At 42.4% G+C, this 18358-nt stretch overlaps 1 protein-coding gene and 1 pseudogene across 1 annotated transcript; both read left to right on the top strand.

Moving 5' to 3' along the window:
- Positions 1–7188: 7188 nt before the first annotated feature.
- LOC136481832 (uncharacterized) lies at positions 7189–8070 on the top strand. The gene is made up of 2 exons (XM_066479116.1): positions 7189–7471; positions 7611–8070. Exons 1-2 carry the CDS (start codon positions 7231–7233, stop codon positions 7976–7978), a joined length of 609 nt encoding a protein of 202 aa, XP_066335213.1. The 5' UTR covers positions 7189–7230; the 3' UTR covers positions 7979–8070.
- Positions 8071–10513: 2443 nt separating this feature from the next.
- Positions 10514–15495, top strand: LOC136479243 (disease resistance RPP13-like protein 4; annotated as a pseudogene).
- Positions 15496–18358: the final 2863 nt, after the last annotated feature.

Genomic DNA, 18358 nt, shown 5'->3' with positions numbered 1-18358 from the left:
AACCACAGAGAATATAAGATATACTAAACAAGCCTAGAAGCTACAAGCCCGCAACACAAGAGTTAGAACAAGATTTAAACAAAATCAGCACAACCCTTAATACCAGACGTGTCCGGTAGGTATACCGGACGTATTCGGTATTCATGATTTTAGACAACAGCCCCACACTTGCTCCTTTCGATTTCAATCTTCAATCCAAGCTTCAGGTGCCTACTAGAGACAATATGATACACAGAGAACCTACACAATAGCTCAAAGACCACAAGCACGTCACAAATATCAAACCAGAAGGAAATGAGACACGGTATATTTGTTTTACCGAAGTTCAGACTCCGTCGAGTCCTACTCTCCGTTGAGGGGGCTACGAGCGACCCAGCTAAGGTCAGCTCTAGAGGGCCCACGAAGGTCAACTCTAGTTGGATTCTTTTCCAACTCCTTTTCCTCCTTCCACTAGTCGATTCCTTCCCTTGCGGCGGTGGAATCGACCGGTACAAACTTTTCGAGGCACACCACAATCTCTTGGGTGCTCTCCAGCGACCCCTAGCCATCTAGGACCAAAGAGTCCAAGAGTAACAAATGCAAATCATGAAATAGACAATATGCATAAGTGCTCAAGTGGATGGATTGCTCTCTTTTTCAAATTTCACTCCACCCACATATGGATTTGGTAATATGAATCAATCACTCACTAAGATAGGGTCGAAGATATCCACGGGCACAGTGCAAACTGAGTTAGCTCTCAAGTCTCTCTAACTCAAACCTCACATAGGTTGGCTTGAGCACTTATGAATAAATATCTATCATCATAATGCATCCCTCTTTATAGTACAATGTTCCTATAAACTCAAGATCAAAAGAAAATAAATTTAAATCTCTTGAGTTGGTTTCTTTCAACCGAAGCCGTGTCTTCTAATCTCCATCAAGTGAGGGTGACAACGTGTTAATATTAATCTTTTCACTTGAGCATAGCCATCTTGAGAACGTGACTTGATTCCATTCATCAAAGGTAGATAATTCTAAATGTACCAAGTCACTTTCATCAAACACTCCAATAGTGATTTGATCCTCCACATCAATATGACTTTCATAGCTTGATTAGTCCCTCAACTAAATGGAAGTACTTTCTTCTTCACCTTAGCTAGGTTTTTCGGCCGTCAAGCCGTCACTTGCCCTTCACCCTTGCTTAGTACCTCAAAGCCTTTCTTTGCTATCTTCACCATCTCAAGCCATCAAGTCACATCTTGTGTTGAATCAACCATTCGTTTGTTGTCTTTTTCATTTCAATTTAGCAAGCTTCAAATATGAGACCATTCCATATGCAATCCCTCATGTCTCATTAATTAATTCTTATCGTGCTTGCTTTTTCATAGATCATGGAAATCCCACAATAAATAAGCCTTTGCATGAATTCCATTTGCATTGTTATCTTGTGCTTGAACTAGATTGCTTATACAACAACACATCATTTTGGCTTTATATAATTTAATCAAGCATCTGTGAGATAACCAATTTCCTGTCCAACACTTAGAGAATATGTTAGATCTTTAATCGTGTTGTCATTCAATCATCCGAAACCCACTAAAGGAAAGATGCACTTTCAATCTTCCTCTTTTTGGTGATTGATGACAACCTTATTAAAGCTTACAAAAATGATATAAAATTGAGGCTTTTGGGTTTAATGATTTATGAGAGGCTCCCCCTTAATATGTGCAATATGAATCGAATTCAATAATGACCTCAAATGTCAATTTGCACATACTAAAATACATAGGAGACTCCCACTAAATCATTATATCCGTGGGGTGCATGTGTGTGTGACAAAATAAAACCGTAATGCATATGACAAGATATATCACACAAGAATAAATAGAAAGCAACACACCATACATTTTCATTCTAAAACATGCATGGTCCTGATGAAAGTAAATACAATATATATATCACACACATAGCACTCATCACAAAGATTTCTCAAGTCCATAAGCCACTAAGATAAATAAAGCTCATGTCTCATGGGATACATCCATCAAGCACAAAGTCACAACTCTCACAAGATACATCAATGAAGCTTAAACTCAAAAGACTATAGCTACAGTGCAAATCTTCAGATACAAAGCTAAACATATGAAGCACTTTGAAGCTTTAATCACTATCTCTCCCCCTTTGTCATCCATCACCATAAAAGATCTAATAAGGATAAGCTAAGCATCAAAGGGGCTACAAGCTGCATCTGAAAGATGTGATGACTCATCATCAACATCATCACGTCTTCCATCACCCTCATCATTTGAATGTGGAGCACCAGGTGGGCGAGAAGAACTCTGACCGGCAGCACCAAGACCCTCATACGAACCGTAACCACCAAAGCCATACTTGCTAGTCGAGTATCCGGGACCACTGCCTAAGATGTCCTACCACCAAGCAGAACCAACCTCCTCTCCTGCATTAGGGCATGGCTGAACATGAGGAGGCACTCTAGCCTGTAGTTGTATGGTGTCAGGCTGCCTCTGTGCCTGTTGCTGTTGTCGCTAAAGAAACTCAACAAACTCTCTGTTGTACCTGACCTGCTGCTGCTCCTCAGTCTCTAGCTCACTAACTGCATCGGCTGATGGTAGAGACCTAGGAGGCTCAAGCTCAAGTCTAGCAGTAATCTACTTGAGAGTCTGGGTGTTCTTCCTCCTAGCTTCCCTCTCCATCTGTTGTCTGGCCTGAATGTCCTTGCACATACCGAATATGGAGCTAAAAACTTGTGAATAGGAGAAGGAGGGCTACCACGACGTGAAGTAGAACGTGAAGGAGCATGTGGTGGAGGAGAAGCTCCTCCTGCTACTGCACCACCTACAGGTGCATCTGCCTTGGTTGTTGTTGCTGCTCCCCATGGACCAGCTAGGGGGACTCCAATCTCTGCCAGATTAGCCACAATCTTCAAAACCTTGTGGGGCCTGTCATACTCAAAAGTGTGCCATGTCATCTGCTCAATCATATGTATGATGTAAGGAGCAAAGCCATAGCCCTTGAGGGGCCTCTTGCCAACACTCTGGATCTCACACCAGATAAAGTTAAAGATACTAAAAGGCTGTGCATCTAGTGTCATATTGTGGAGCAAGTTCCTAGAGCAATCTGCTATTGTGCCCTTGTCTCCACTCTTGCAGTCAATAGTCTTCCTAAACATCCTATCTAGGTACCTAAAGGTAGGGTGAAGACCAACCACCTTCCCAACAGCTCCTCTCTCACCCCCTGGTGGATACATGTAACCAAGCTGCTCTGGGGTAAGACCTACTCTGAGTGAATCCTGTCTCTCTGAAGATCCTCCTCTAAAAAACCAAGTAAGGCTACGAAGGCGTCATAGTCAACACTATACCGCTGACCCTCAAGCATCCAATGTAGATGTCTCGGCTCCTCCTCAATAAATAGTGTAGCATAGAACTATGCAATCACCTTAGTGTTCTAGTCATGCCAAAACTCCATGAGCTGATACACCCTGTGCGCTCACAAATAACAATAGCTTGGTCAATGGAGGGCTTCTATAACTCTCTGACATAATGCCAATCTATCCACTGAGATCTAGCAACCACTGGATTTCTAGCAAGGATCACACTGGTATAGAAGTCCATGTGGAACATAGTGTGAAAGTGGTGATCATACTGAATCCTCTGCAAGCCTCTGTGATCTATCCTCCTCTGATCTCTAGCTCTCCTAGTCATAACCTTACCACGATAATCAACTTTGGTAACATAGTTGGGTAAGACTGGAGCATGTACCTCAAGAAGTCCAAACTACATACCAGGAACAGACTGCCCTGGCTGAGGTGGGTGCTGAACTGGAGGTACTGGCTCCTCCTCCTCAATCTCCTGCTCACCATCTAAACTATCATCATCTGATCCTCTGTTAGTGCTCTTTCTCTTCCTGAGCTCCACTCTATACTCATCTGTGTTTGTGTCAGAGGAAGAACTGCCATCTCCCTCCCTGTACTGTGGAGCAGCACTGGCAGCTACCCTAGTGGATCTCCTGATAGACAGCTGCTCATTGTGTCTGGGGAACATTTCTTGCCTGGCCTTCTTGTGCCTCTCAAAAGCTAGATCATGCCTCTTCTTGGACCGAGGCTCAACTCTATCACCCATAGCTTGTTGCCTTATATCCAAATTATTTTGCAAGGAATTTTAGATACAAGCCTAAGTCTTAGTCTCAAATTGCAATTAGACACAGAATCTTTTATCCGTGGTCTTATATTCACCTCGACGCACCACTGCCATAAGGTTTGTAAAACTATAGATACAAAAAATACTAAGCCTAATATACAATTATTGAATCGGATTGAATCAAAAGGGAGCAGATGTCCTGCTCTGCTGGCTCCTTTCGGACACGTCCGGTGTAGCCGAGGCCCTTGGGTTCAATCCTTAACCAATCCAATCCAAACTTTGGGCATCACTTCTAGACATGTATGTGGCATCTCTACCAAAGGAATCGACAAATGAAGCCATATCCAATAGATTGGACAAGTTCTAAGATTAGGGTACCTTGAGAGAGAGAAAGAAGATGAGATTTGAAATCCAGGTCTCGGAGCCTTCAACCTTGATGCGACCTCCCTCCAATCCAATCTTCCTTCTTACTTTTCTTTGGTTGAATCAATGGATCACCAAACATGGATGGGTGCTGGCTGGGAAGAAGGAAGAGAGAGAGGACGAACTAGGGCCGAAGGGGTACGCTTCCCTTAACTCCCCGCGCATACCGAACAAGTCCAGTAGCAATATCAGACACGTCCAAAATTTGCGGGTGGTCAAAAAACGTTCCAAATTTTGCTTTCTCTTTTCCAATACCCTTCTCTGTCATTACTTAGTCCAAAAGTATGTTTATTCTTTATCCAATTAGCACATATACTCCTTTCTTTTCCAAAGCTCCAATTGATCCTCATTTTTCAAAATACTTGAGACTTTTATGATTTTGAAGATTTGAGAGAGTATAATAAAAAATACAGGAGTTAATGGAATTGAGAGAGTCATGTCACTTGTGATTAGCCAAACAATCATTCATGGAGAACTATAATCACAAGATGACAAGACTAGGTCACAAAGACAAAGAATCAAATAGTTTTCAAAATCCACACATCCTATTCAATCTAGTATAGATTTTGAAAAACATCTACCCTATGTCACTCAAATGCACACTCTAGCATAAAGGGCCTTAGATGCACTTACAATGCATGTATGTAAATACATACCTTTACCTTGAGCCCACACCGAGTTTCACCAAGAAATTCTCAGCATGACAATTATCAAGTTAACCTCTCATGTCAAGTAAGTCATGCTTTTCACAAAGAAGCCAATTTGTGCATATAGGACAGCAAAATCACTAGAAGAGATTGTTAGTCCATAGTGGCACAAAATAGAAACCAATCTCCCCCTAAATATGTGCCACAAGTGATTAGAATGACTTGAGAGAGGCATTTTAATTCTATTATGAATATGGGAGTTCAATTTCTATTTTGCCCAATCACTAAGTGTTTTGTCAAAATTGAATTTAGTCAAGAGATACTCAACCAAATAGATTTAGTTAATCACAAGTCTCTAAGAAGTGAATGAATATATATGAATTGGTGGCATATATCTCAGTTTAATCCAGAACAAAACTGTTCTATTTCCTGCCATACCGAACACGTCCGGTATGTGCAGGACAGAGCCAAATGATCTTCCACTTGAGATCCTTATTTGGCACAGGTACTTGTGACATTCCTGCATCTCAACAAATGTATTGCTCTACTAGAGAGCCATTAAGAGCATCCAATCACAAACAATATGATAATCAATTGAATCTAACTAGTCACTTCCATATAAATCACAAGTATGCTTATTTGTGAGCTTTTGAGCATTATATTGGCAAAGTGGCTATCCTACTAAGTTTAAGGTACTTTTCACCAATAGTGAAGATGAGGTAGAAGATGTGATCATTAAATTATCTTCGGGTCAACCATATAAGAAACTATGATATGAGTAGGTTGATAGCTTGAGTGAATAAATTCAATTTGCTTGCTCAAGCACCTCGAAGCCTTCATCTCACCACCAAGTACCTACATCGACACCCTAAGCACACTTTGGTACCCAACTCTTGTTGGGTCCTTTTGAGTTAGTCAACAAGTGCTTAGGCACCCAAATGGCTTTAGTACTAGTTTGTGGTGAACACATCACCTTGCTAGTGCTAACTCCATTTGTGGTCTTCCTAAGCATATCATTATAAGCAAATTTGTCGGCTTAGGGACATTACCATTGGGACAATCATAGCTTAGATGCCCCTTTCTTCTACATGTGTAGCAAATGTGGCCTATGTTTGCCAAATGCATCTTTTGTTTGTTGGGACACCCATAAACCATGTGCCCCAACTCATTGCATCCATAACATCTTCTTGTTGCAACTTGGGCTCTCTTCCTTGCCTCTTTGTACAAGGGGCAATTCTTGGTAGGATGGCCCAACTTCTTGCACATGAGACAAGCACTTGGTCCATCATTCTTTACTTGCTTGGCCAATTTGGTGGAAGCCTTTTGTTCGGCAGCTTCAACCTTGTTGGCCCAACTCTTGTGTGGACACATGGCAATCTCATGTCCATACAATCCACAACCATAGCATAGCCTTTTCCATGTTTCTTGCTCTTGGTTGCTTTGACATTGCTTGATAAGTGATTCTTTTGTTGGGTTTTGGAGAAAGCAAGGTTTGAACCCTTCTCAAGTTTCTTCACCGTGTTATCACGGTTATCTTGAGAAGGTTGTGCTTTCTCCTTATCCTTCAACCGAATCACATCTTTCTTTAGTCTTTCCACTTCTTCTTTGAGCTCATGATTTTCTATAAGATTTTGCTCAATCAAAGATTGGCTTGCTTGAGGAGCACACTCATTAGCACATAACTATTCAATATATACTTTTACAACAAAAGCTGCTTCTTCCGTTCACTAAATATTCAGAACCGGCAGACAAAGCAAAGCTAACCATCACAAATCACATGCTTATGCTTATACTTTTACAAAAGTTAGCAGCTTGTTCAGTTCACTTCTCATCATTTAAACATATATTCGGAACCGGCAGGCGAAGCAAAGCTACCTAGCTAGCACTTGCTTTGCACCCAACACAAGGCCTCTCTATATATTTATTTACAAGGACGACTATGCATCGCCACAGCATGCAGGCCGCGGTTTGCACAGGAACACACCGTGTGTCGTCCTTGTAGCTGGCACTAACGGTGATAGATGGCGGCGATGTTGAGCTCCTACACCCTCCTGAGCCGGGCGCCGGCGCCGGCGGAACTGGCGCCGGGGCGAAAGTTCTCTCCCGCCGCCGCACTGCAGCTTCGCAAACAACCGCCGCCGCCGGCGGCGGCAGTAGTTGTCGTGCCTTGGGCCTCAGGCAAGGAGTCCCGGTCCCGCCGGCGGGCTCCTGTTTTTGTGTGCCATGCTGCGAAGTACGACTACAAGGACATCCAACCCAGTGGTAAGCTGTAGCTGGTGCAGTACATATCCTGACCCCTGTATACTGCAACTAATAAGTACTCCTACCTAACATGCATCACGTTATAATTAATAAGCTGCTATATACCATATAACTTGGGTTTGAAATTTTGGAAGGAAAGCCCTGAAAACTCCGGCATTGGTGTGCGACTACTGTAGCATCATGGAAGACAAGGACAGGCTCATCATCCTCAAGCTCAAGGTGGGAGAGTCGACGAGCAAGGATCAACTCAAGGTTGAAACAACAGACGACCTGGAGCTCCTGGTCATCAAGTACACCGGCGACGTCAACGACGACAGCCCGGCGAGCTCGCTGGACCTCCGCCTGCTGGTGCCTTCCGGCTACGACGGCAAGAAGGTGAAGGCTAAGCTGTTCAAAGGCTGGCTCCTGGTTGCTATGGCCAAGCCTAAGCACGATCCCAACCAGATTTTCTTCGATAAAGATAAAGAAACCTTTTATTACGATGCCAACAAGATACCCATCGACTAGCACTAATTGCACATGCCGACCCTGTATGTGATCATCGATCATCAGTATTACTATATCACAGTATGTATGAAAACGTACACATGAATATACGGGCGCCGGGCTTTAAATTCCATCTCAGCTTCATTCTGATCTGTACTTGCTAATACTCCATAGTGGTACGTATGTACGTACAGTTATATATTCCCTCCGTCACTTTTTATTTGTCGTTCACTTTCCGAAAAGTAACTTTGACTAAATATATATAAAATATTATTAATATTTATAGTATATAATTAATATCATTAAATAGATCGTACATGCATATAAATGTTGATAATATTTTCTATAAATCAAATCAAACATATATGCACATAAGCCAATAGCGACAGATATTTAGAAACATGGGAGTATGTACATATAGCTTGTACGGTACTATACATAAGACAACCATTTAAATACTAATCTTTAGTCTGATGTTTGACCATATACATCTCCTATACTATACCTACCTCACTGTGAGTCAACTGGATGTTGGAATAGCACGGAATTGCATGATTAAATACCAAATATAAATTACGACAAGAAAAAGGGTGACACGTACATGCATGTTTCTAGTACTAGCTACAAAACCCGGGCTTCGATTTTTTGTAGGGTGGTGTGCTAATAATATGAAAATGCTACATACGTGCACACATGTCCATATTCTCAATGATGTTTGAATTGGACGAGTTATTTGAAAAATTAATGTAGTCGTGCAAATTCATTTGGAACTACCAGCTGCAGTTTTTTCTTTTTGTGAATTACACAAGTACAGGCGCTCAGCACGCACGTACACTCATCCCTATGAATACACGTACGTAAATCCTACCTCTATGAGCCTCCGAAAGACTGTGCCGGCGTATCTTAAAATTGACGAAGTCACCACAGGCATCTCGTATTCTCGCTGTCGACGGGAAAGTCATCTACCACTGAAAGCACAATGCCGTTAAATCCTAGAATAAATCCAGAAAAATGTGAGCACCCGTGCCAAGTCGAGGACTTGAATCCGGATAGACAGGTTCCACCACAAGGAACCTGACCAACTGAGCTAGGCTCAGTTCGCACCAGCTGCAGTTAGTGTCTTAAATTATACAACACCGGTATTTCGTCAAGTCTGCACTTGTGCAGTATAAATTGTAGGATCGACTTTGTCTATTTCAAAGCCTTGTTTGAGCAAGAATTCCTTAAGACATTCATACCATGCTCTTGGTCTTGCTTTAAGCCCGTAGAGCGCCTTTTGGAGTTTGTAGACATGGTTGGAGAACTTGGGATCTTCAAAACCCGGTGGCTACTCAACATAGACAAGTTCTTGTATGGGACCATTGAGAAATGCACTCTTCACGTCCATTTGATATAGCTTGAAGTTGTGATGAGCGGCATAGGCTAGAAGCATCTGGATTGCTTCAAGTCTTGCCACCGGTGCATAAGTTTCTTCAAAGTTCAATCCCTCTACTTGAGTGAAACCTTGAGCAACCAATCTTGTCTTGTTCCTTGTCACCATGCCATTCTCATCTTGCTTGTTCCGGAAGACCCACTTGGTGCCAATGACATTAGTCTTGGGTCCTTCCACTAAGGACCATACTTGATTTCTTTCGAAGTTGTTGAGCTCTTCTTGCATGGCCATTACCTAATACGGATCACCAAGTGCTTGATCTACCTTGAGATGCTCCAAAGATGAAATAAACGAGTAAAATTGGCAAAAGTTTGCTAAATGAGAGCGAGTTGTTACTCCCTTTCGAAGACTCCCAAGGATATTGTCAATAGGATGATCTCTTTGTATAGTTTGCCTTAGCCTTGGGTGTTCAAGGGTTTCTTGCTGGTCTGCTGGCTCTTCGACTTCATCTTGCTCAAGGATTTGCTGTAGGTCAGTTCGAGGACAAGACTTTCACACCCTTATCGGTAAAGAGACAATTGTAACGCATCTCACATAATTGTGAAATGGGTAATAAAATGTAACTTAACGAATCAACATGTAAAATATTTGTAATTCAATACTCAAGAGTTATAGCAACTTTATCAAGACCAATTACTTCCCCTTTTGAATTGTCTCCAAAGATAATATTCTCATTTGAGTGTGACATCGGGGAATATGATGAAAACATACTCCTTTATCCGGTCATATGATTTGTACATCAACTATCAAGCACCCAAATTACGTTTGATTTCTCAAATTTAAAATTTGAATTTTTCAAACGGTCTTAGATGGAGAAACGCCCAAAAAAGTTGTATATCTCGAAAAGTTGTGCAACTTTGTAGTTGACAACTTTTCATTTGAAATCATTTATCCAAGGAAAATTATGGCTAAATTTCCTTACATATGAAATTCCAAGTTTTCAAATAACATCGGATGGAGAAATAATCGAAACCAAAGTTGTAGATCTCGAAAAGTTATAAAACTTTGTAGTTGACAACTTTTTCATTTGAACTCGTTTAGGATCCTAAATACTTATTTCAAAACAAGAGTGACATAAAATGGGGAGGATGTAAATATCCCAAATGGACACAAACGTCTTACAGATGGAGTGGTTAAGGTACGAACACATGAAGCCAGAGGTAGGGGTTCAAGTGCCGGCAGCCATGAAGCGCGCATTTTTCACATGAAAAATTGCATGACAGTGGGGTCTCTCATGGTATTAAAAAATTCCTATTTTTTCTGTCCGTTTTTGGGTTTTATAGAAACCACATCACTGCCGCTTTGGTTGTGCCAGTTCAAAGACCTACAGTGATGGGGATTTTGAACCGGCACTGATGTTCGGATCTGTAGTAGTGTGCATTTCCGAATAAATTTATTTTTTGAATATTTTATTGGTCAAAGAAAAATAAATTTGTTTGGTTACAACATATTCGGCAGAGTCGGTGTCTAGGTCAGCACGGTCCACTTCTGAGATTCAAGAGGACCAATCCGAGGATGCTGATAAAATGATGACGGTTGGAGAGAGCCACACACGCACAAACATGACAGCAGGGGTTGTGGAGAAGTCTCAGGTCGCTGGGCGAGATGGAGAAAAAGAATCTATTGCCAAACTAATTTTAGAACATTCTGACAATCATCTTGAGGTGATCGCAGTGTGGGGAATGGGTGGTATTGGAAAGACCACTCTAGTTGCAGATGTTTACCAAAGAAAAGACATCAATGACAAGTTTACAAAGCATGCCTTTGTGACCGTCTTGCGCCCTTTCAAGCTTCAGAAGCTTCTTAGGAGTATAGCTATCCAACTAGATGCAGAGTCATCTGGAAACAAGGGTGCGATGGATTTTGTTCGTGACAACAAAAAAAAATTATGCATCGATGTCTGTACAAGATTTGACTGATGCACTGGACCGGATTTCAGAGAATAGAAAGTGTTTGATTGTTGTCGACGACCTATTATATACCCCAGAATGGGATACAATAATACAGGAATTCTGTAAAATTAAAAAGGCAAAAAGCTGGACCATAGTGATCACCACAAGGCAAAAGGATATTGCTGAGCATTGTTGCAACAATCCGGGATGTATACACGAGCTCAACATTCTAGGAGCTGAGGAAGCTCGTGAACTCTTCATAAAAACGGTAATGAAAAAGACTCATATTCAGTCTAATTCATTTGATATAATGCTTTGTATAAGCACAACCGTACTGAAACTGGCTTCGAAAAGATATTCTTTCGAATATTTTGTGGGGAAAAAATATGAAAACTGGAAAGACTTGCCTGCTGTACATATATTCTTATGGGAGGGGTGATAATTATCCACTTCAATATAAATGTTCATTCCAAAAGGTTGAAACCGTCTGATTTCATACCTTCCAATATAAATTATAAAAAATAGTAGTAGACACATAATAGACCTAGTCAACACTGTTGCTTCTTGCCATTTTCTTCCATTAACACATTGGCTAAAGACAGAGCACTAGCTCGCTGACAAGAATATAGCCAATTTATTTTCCATTTCCCCTCTCCTATCTGGCACAACACCTCAGGCATTTTTCTGTGTGTTTATATACTTTGTTGTACTTTCTATCATGATTTGCTGTCAGATAAAAAATTATAACCCTCTAAAATAAAGTTGGTGATGCTTAAGAATCATTTAAGAATCTTCATTCACGGGACTGTCTCGCATTTTCCGAAAATAATCGCATATTGACTTCACATTGCTTCAAATCCCATATTGAATGTGTTGACTTCACATTGTTTCAAATCGCATAAATATGTTACCCTTGGCCTATTCATTATTGAAGGATTCATATTAAAATGTGTTCTAGTCATTTTTTTATACAAATGAAGGATTCATCAAGTTGATACAATAATCATAATTCACTTCCGACCTCGGCATAAAAGCTCATGCTTAAACCTAGTCATACTAACCAACCTTGTGTTTCTTTATAATTTAATTTTAATGTACTGAATGTTTTATATTGCACCAATTTCAGGTATTCAAGAAGACTGTAGATCTCGACAATGCAAGGAATATCCTGAGTTGGTTGAACCGGCAAAACTGATCCTAAACAAGTGCGATGGACTTCCCCTTGCAATAGTCACCATAGGAAGCTTCTTGGCAGACCAAGAAACAAAAAGTGCTGTGGATTGGAGAAAACTGAATGCACACATTACCGCTGAGTTGGAGATGAATCCAAAGATTGGGCTTATAAGAGCAGTTCTTATGAAAAGCTATGATGGTTTACCCTATTACCTTAAACCTTGTTTCCTGTACATGTCCCATCTTTCCTGAAGATTGCAATATTAGCCGAAGACGTCTGGTTCGTCGCTGGGCTGTAGAGGGTTACTCAGCGGAGGCACGGGACAAATCTTGCATGGAAATAGCAGATGGTTACTTTGAGAAACTCATTCAGAGGAGCATGATACTACCAACTCATAATTCAATGTACAGCAGACGAAAGGCTGACTCTTGCAAGCTACATGATCTCATCCGCGACATCGGCATTTGAATGTCAACGAAAGAAAATCTTGTTTTCAGGTTGGAGGAAGGTTGTAGCTCAAACACTCACCGCAAAGTACGTCACCTTGCCATAAGCAGCGACTGGGAGGGAGATGAGGGCGAGTTCCAGAGCATAGTGCAACTATCATGCATAAGATCTAAAACAGTGTTTGGAAACTGGAAGCCATTTTATATTTCTGAAAAGATGAGGTTTCTTCGAGTATTGGATTTGGAAGACACAGAAGGCCTAGCTAACCATTGCCTTGAGAACATTGGGAAGCTTCTACATATCTCAGATACCTTTCTCTAGGAGGTTGTGGTGATATTTTTTGGTTGCCTGATTCCGTGGGTAACCTAAGCCAACTTGAGGTGCTGCATCTGGGCCTTCGACAGCACGTTCGCTTTTATGGGCTAGAATATCTCCAAAGCATCAAAGAAGTACGGGGTATATTCTTATTATTCAAAAGCAACGTCGTCCAAGGACTCATTTCGTCGGGAGCAGCTTGATAAGAATAAAAAGGGGGGCACTTGTCGAAGGACTCCTACGTCCTGCCTGGGATACTGCTTATTAAATGGTTGTGACCGTGAAGAGTGCGGTGCAGACCGAGCGTGGCGATATGATGGTCACTCTTGCGATCGCAGAATCCACCCTTTTACTGTAGTATATTGTCTTTCCCTTGTGTTCTGTTGATCGATGACTGTTGGCTCCTTCCTAGCTGGGAATGGATATTGCTCGAGGCTTGTGTATCATGCATGGAAGGGTGCGGTACAGACGCCAGTGCAGACTGAGTGGCCATCGTCATTATATTCAAGGCATTATATATAGTAGGGAATAATCTCCCTTTTGTGTCGATCTGTTTTGTCTTTTGCTGTCGCGTTTGTTGGCTGTATGTAGTAGTAATAATTTAGTCGTTTGGTTTGATTCACCGGATGTGTACAGTATATTCACTCGCCAAAAGTAGAAATATTGAATATGTGTACTGTGTTTGATCCCCGATGAATGACTAGGTATGGATGCTTCCAATACAAGCTCTGTTCGCTTGTCTTATGAGCCGTACTATTTCAGCGAACGAATAATATTTTCCTCTCAGAACAAATCAATGAACAGCAGTTATGGCTTTTTAGCAAAGTGAACAGGGCCGAATGATTGACTGGTACACACCCGGTCAACATAAAAATGTTCCATCATGATGAGTAACTTGGAATGACGGCCTCATTCCGAATGATACACCCATGCTATCCCAAAAAAATATTTTGTGTGTAACTCGAAAATGGCACCATCAATAATGAAGCAGCTGGCACTCAAAGCTAGATTTAGGGTCTATTTGGATAAGGGCTAATGGCAAGTTAGCTAAAAGTTAGCTCTAGTGTAACTAAATAGGACGCCTAATAGGTAGGTTAATTTTTAAGACATGTCTTAACTAGTTGTTAACTAACTAACTAGCCAGCCATAGTTAATTTAGGGCCTATTTGGAAAACGTGTATTGGGTTCAAAACCTCTGAAAACTACAGGCATGTAAATTTTTCCTGAGTTGGATTTTGTTGTTTGGATGACTGGTCAGCCTTCTAAGTTTACATCCGGTTTGGGGCAAAACCATTGGAAAATAAAAAAAGTCTCGTGAGGCCTGGAAAACAAAACGACGAATATCGGGCCACCTCCATTCCCTCGACTCCACTCGTTCGTCTCGGCGGCGGCGTAGAAGAGCACGAGTTATCAAGCGAAGCGGTGGCGCCGAGCGCTACCTGGCGAAGGATAGCAGTGGCACGGATGGCTCCAAGGTGGCAACGGCATCCTTGGCGGCAGCCCCGCATCGTTGATCCATCCTTGGTGGGAGTAGCATTTTACAAATGGATAGTTATTGCCTGGTTTTGTTGTGCACAACAATTTACAGGTGTAAGCAATTTACACCTGTATATATTCTAGCAACATCCAAACAGGTCCTTAAGCTAATTTTTAACCATAACTAGTAACTACTCATGTGTATTAAACACGCCATTATTAGGTGGCAGTTAACTAATGTCTCAAGGTGCTTCAAGGGTGTTGGTACTTCGTTGTTGAGCACACAGACGGATGTTGCAACTTAAGTGTGCGGATGACCTGTTGCAACCCATGAGTCCTTTTGCTAGTATGAAAAAAAAAACATAGGAAAATAAGAAAGGAAATAAAAAGAAAACGGAGGAAAAGAAAAAAAAAAGTGCACGGAGACATAAAACGGGTGTCCTTTAACGGGGCAGCATCGGGTGGCTCCACACAAGGACATACCCTGTTCGGTTGGCTGGTTCGTATTGTTGTTGGTTTGTGAAGAAGTACTGCTAGCTGGTTTGTGTGAGAGAAAAATATTGTTCCGGCTGAAAATTTACGATCGTTTACGACAAGCCAAAGCCAAATGAACAGGCTGGAAATTTATTACGACCGTGGGATTGGAATGGAGCCACCGCCGTCGACGGGCAAGAGTCTCGGGATGGAGCCGCCGGGCGCCGGGCAAGAGACTCCACTCCACCCGCCGAAGAACGCCTCCGCCGGGCGCCGGGCAAGAGACTCCACTCCACCCGCCGAAGAACGCCTCGCGCGCCTCTTCTAGGCGGAGAAGGGATGCAGAGTGGTGGCCGCCGGAATGAGGTGTCGCCAGAGGTGGAGGCGTCGCAGGTTCAGCGCCGCCGTCGTGCCCTTCTACATCGCCGAGATGGCGCCGTCATCGTCGCACGGGTTATCTTCTCTCCATCCCCGAGGTATGATTCATTGCATACTGCAGTTTGCATTTCAGTGAAATCTGAAACATGCTCTGTGCAGTGTACTACATTTTTCACCTCTATCTTGCTTGCACATTAGATCCACCAGAATTATTAGGGGATGATGACCTGAATAATAAAGAATAGTTCAAATTAGTTGGACCAGCAGTAGGAACGACAAATAGAAGAGAACGGGATCGGAGTAGTATGCCAAGGCATCCCACATGGCCACATGTGCCAACTAATTGGGTATGCAAACTGTAATTTTCATGGTTAGGTCTACTGGCTGCCCAATTTTAAGTACTTCTATTGTCATTAAGATAGTTGCATAACCCTGACCCATGCCCAACAACAACAACAACAACAACAACAAAGCCTTTAAGTCCTGAACAAGTTGGGGTAGGCTAGAGTTAAAACCCAACAGAAGCAATCAAGGTTCAGGCACGTGAATAGCTGTTTTCCAAGCACTAACTACGGGAAACAAGGACTTTGCCGAGTGCAACTTTCTTTGCCGAGGGCTAAAAATCGGGCACTCGGCAAAGAGCTATTTTGCCGAGTGCCGCACTTGGCAAAGATATACACTCAGCAAAAAAGGCTTTGCCGAGTTTCAGGCACTCGGCAAAGGCCCTTTTTGCCGAGTGTCAGGCACTCGGCAAACTTTGGCGCTCGACAAAAAACGGCGTCAGGTAACGGCCGCCACCTGCCGTCCAGGTTTGCCGATTGCCAGCAGGTAGGCACTCGGCAAACCACTTCTTTGCCGAGTGCCGGACCCTGACACTCGGCAAAGGACTAGGGCTGCCGAGTGTCAGATCAGGGCACTCGGCAAAGATTTTTTTTTAAATCTAAACCCTAAACCGCACTCCATCGTATTTTAAAAAAACAAAATTACCACTTTGCCGAGTGTCGGGCGGAGAGGCACTCAGCAAACATTTTAAAAAAAATTGGCACGCTCTTTGCCGAGTGTCCCCACGAACACTCGGCAAAGGGAACACTTTGCCGAGTGCCTACCATCTGGCACTCGGCAAAGAGCATATTTGTCGAGTGTCAAAAGATGACACTCGACAAACCAAATTTTTTTTGTATTTTGACCTCCAAACTTTTTATGTAGTCCTCTTATAGTACTTGGTACTCCATGTCGAAATTTGGTACATTTCTCGAACTGTTTACTATATTTATTTAATTTATTTTATTTACTTGAATTTTTTCGGAAAATGCAAATTTGAACTGCACGTGCATCGAATAATGGAATTTAATGATTCAAAAAATGATATTCATGGTATTGATTGTAGTGTGAGGCCGTATCCAGGAACGGACCCAAAATTTTGAACATCTTGTTCACGAAACATAACCACGAACTTGTGGACGAATTGTTTTTAAATTCTATAAAATGCAAACGAAGTCTGGAAATCATGAAACTTGTCGAGATGTCATGATATCGTATGTGGAGGATGTGATAAAAATTTGAGAAGGTTTGGTGCAAGTTATCACGTACGATGCTTACAAATCAGGACATCTCCACATATGATATCAGATATCACATGTCTATATTGTGGCTCAACAGGAGACGATGTCTATATTGTGGCTCAACAGGCCACGCAGGTTTATTATACGTCATACGCGTGCCAAACCAAAGGGCATCTTAAGGGTTGGGATATTGTGCACAAGGTCTCATCACACGGTAAACTACCTGTCCCAAACGATGAAGATTACAACTTCAACCCACACACATATGACGGAGAGTTCTTTCAAGAAGAGGGTCTAGAAGGGAGGTTTGAGATAGACTTAACCGAAGCCATTGGAACGGAACTAGACAATGAAAGGGTTGATGACGAGGACACTGGAGATGAGGTGCAAAATATGAAGGACTTCAAAATGCTCGAGCGATTACGTTTAGACAATGACAATGAAGACAACATTCCTCCTTCGGATAGTATTGATTATTTGGGTAATGACAATGGTGATAGTGATGACGAGACCTATGATCCAGCTAATCCCAATCATGAAGATTATTTCTAATACATGTAATACTATGTTTTTGTAATTATGTTTTGTTTATTTTGCATCTATTTCTATTTCTAATTACGTCTTGTTTATTCTTTTTAATTGCAGGTGATTGAACAAAGATGGCGGGCCGAAGCGACCGTCATAGGGATGTGTCCTCGCTTTACCAAACACGACGCACTGCAGATGCCGCTCCAGGTGAGGGGCCGTCAGACAGGAGGAGGAGTGGACGCATGAGGCAGCCGCCGCCGCCTCCTACCACACAGCGTGAGGAGGACGAGGAGGAGGCGAGGCCTGGGGATGACGATGAGCTGGTTCGGCAGACAGACGAGGAGGAGGAGGCGCACGAGGGGGAGGGGACGCACGAGGAGGATGGTACGGGTTCCGCTTCCTCTGGTTCGTCCAACGTCTACTTGCGAGGTCCGGCGAGCCTCCCTCCGGTTCCGCTTCCTCACCAACGCCCAATGATTCGCCCCGAAGGGCAAAAGTAAGTAACTTTAGATTTAATCACCACCACTTCATATGATATGTTGAAAATCGATAGAGAAACTAATATTTTTTCTTAATTACTTGTGCAGGAACTGGACGATTGTGTCGGGTGGTGGTCACGGACGCCTAATCAATGGCGTCCTAGGCCTTCTGTGCAGGCAACACTATCCTGGCCTGGGTGACTACACCAGCAGGAGGGAGCCGGCCTGGACGTTTGACCACTAC

This window comes from Miscanthus floridulus, chromosome 9 (genome assembly GCF_019320115.1).
Source record: "Miscanthus floridulus cultivar M001 chromosome 9, ASM1932011v1, whole genome shotgun sequence".
Taxonomy (NCBI): Eukaryota; Viridiplantae; Streptophyta; class Magnoliopsida; order Poales; family Poaceae; genus Miscanthus; species Miscanthus floridulus.
The sequence above is the reverse complement of the archived record's forward strand: the minus strand, read 5'-3'. Positions and strand labels throughout refer to the sequence as shown.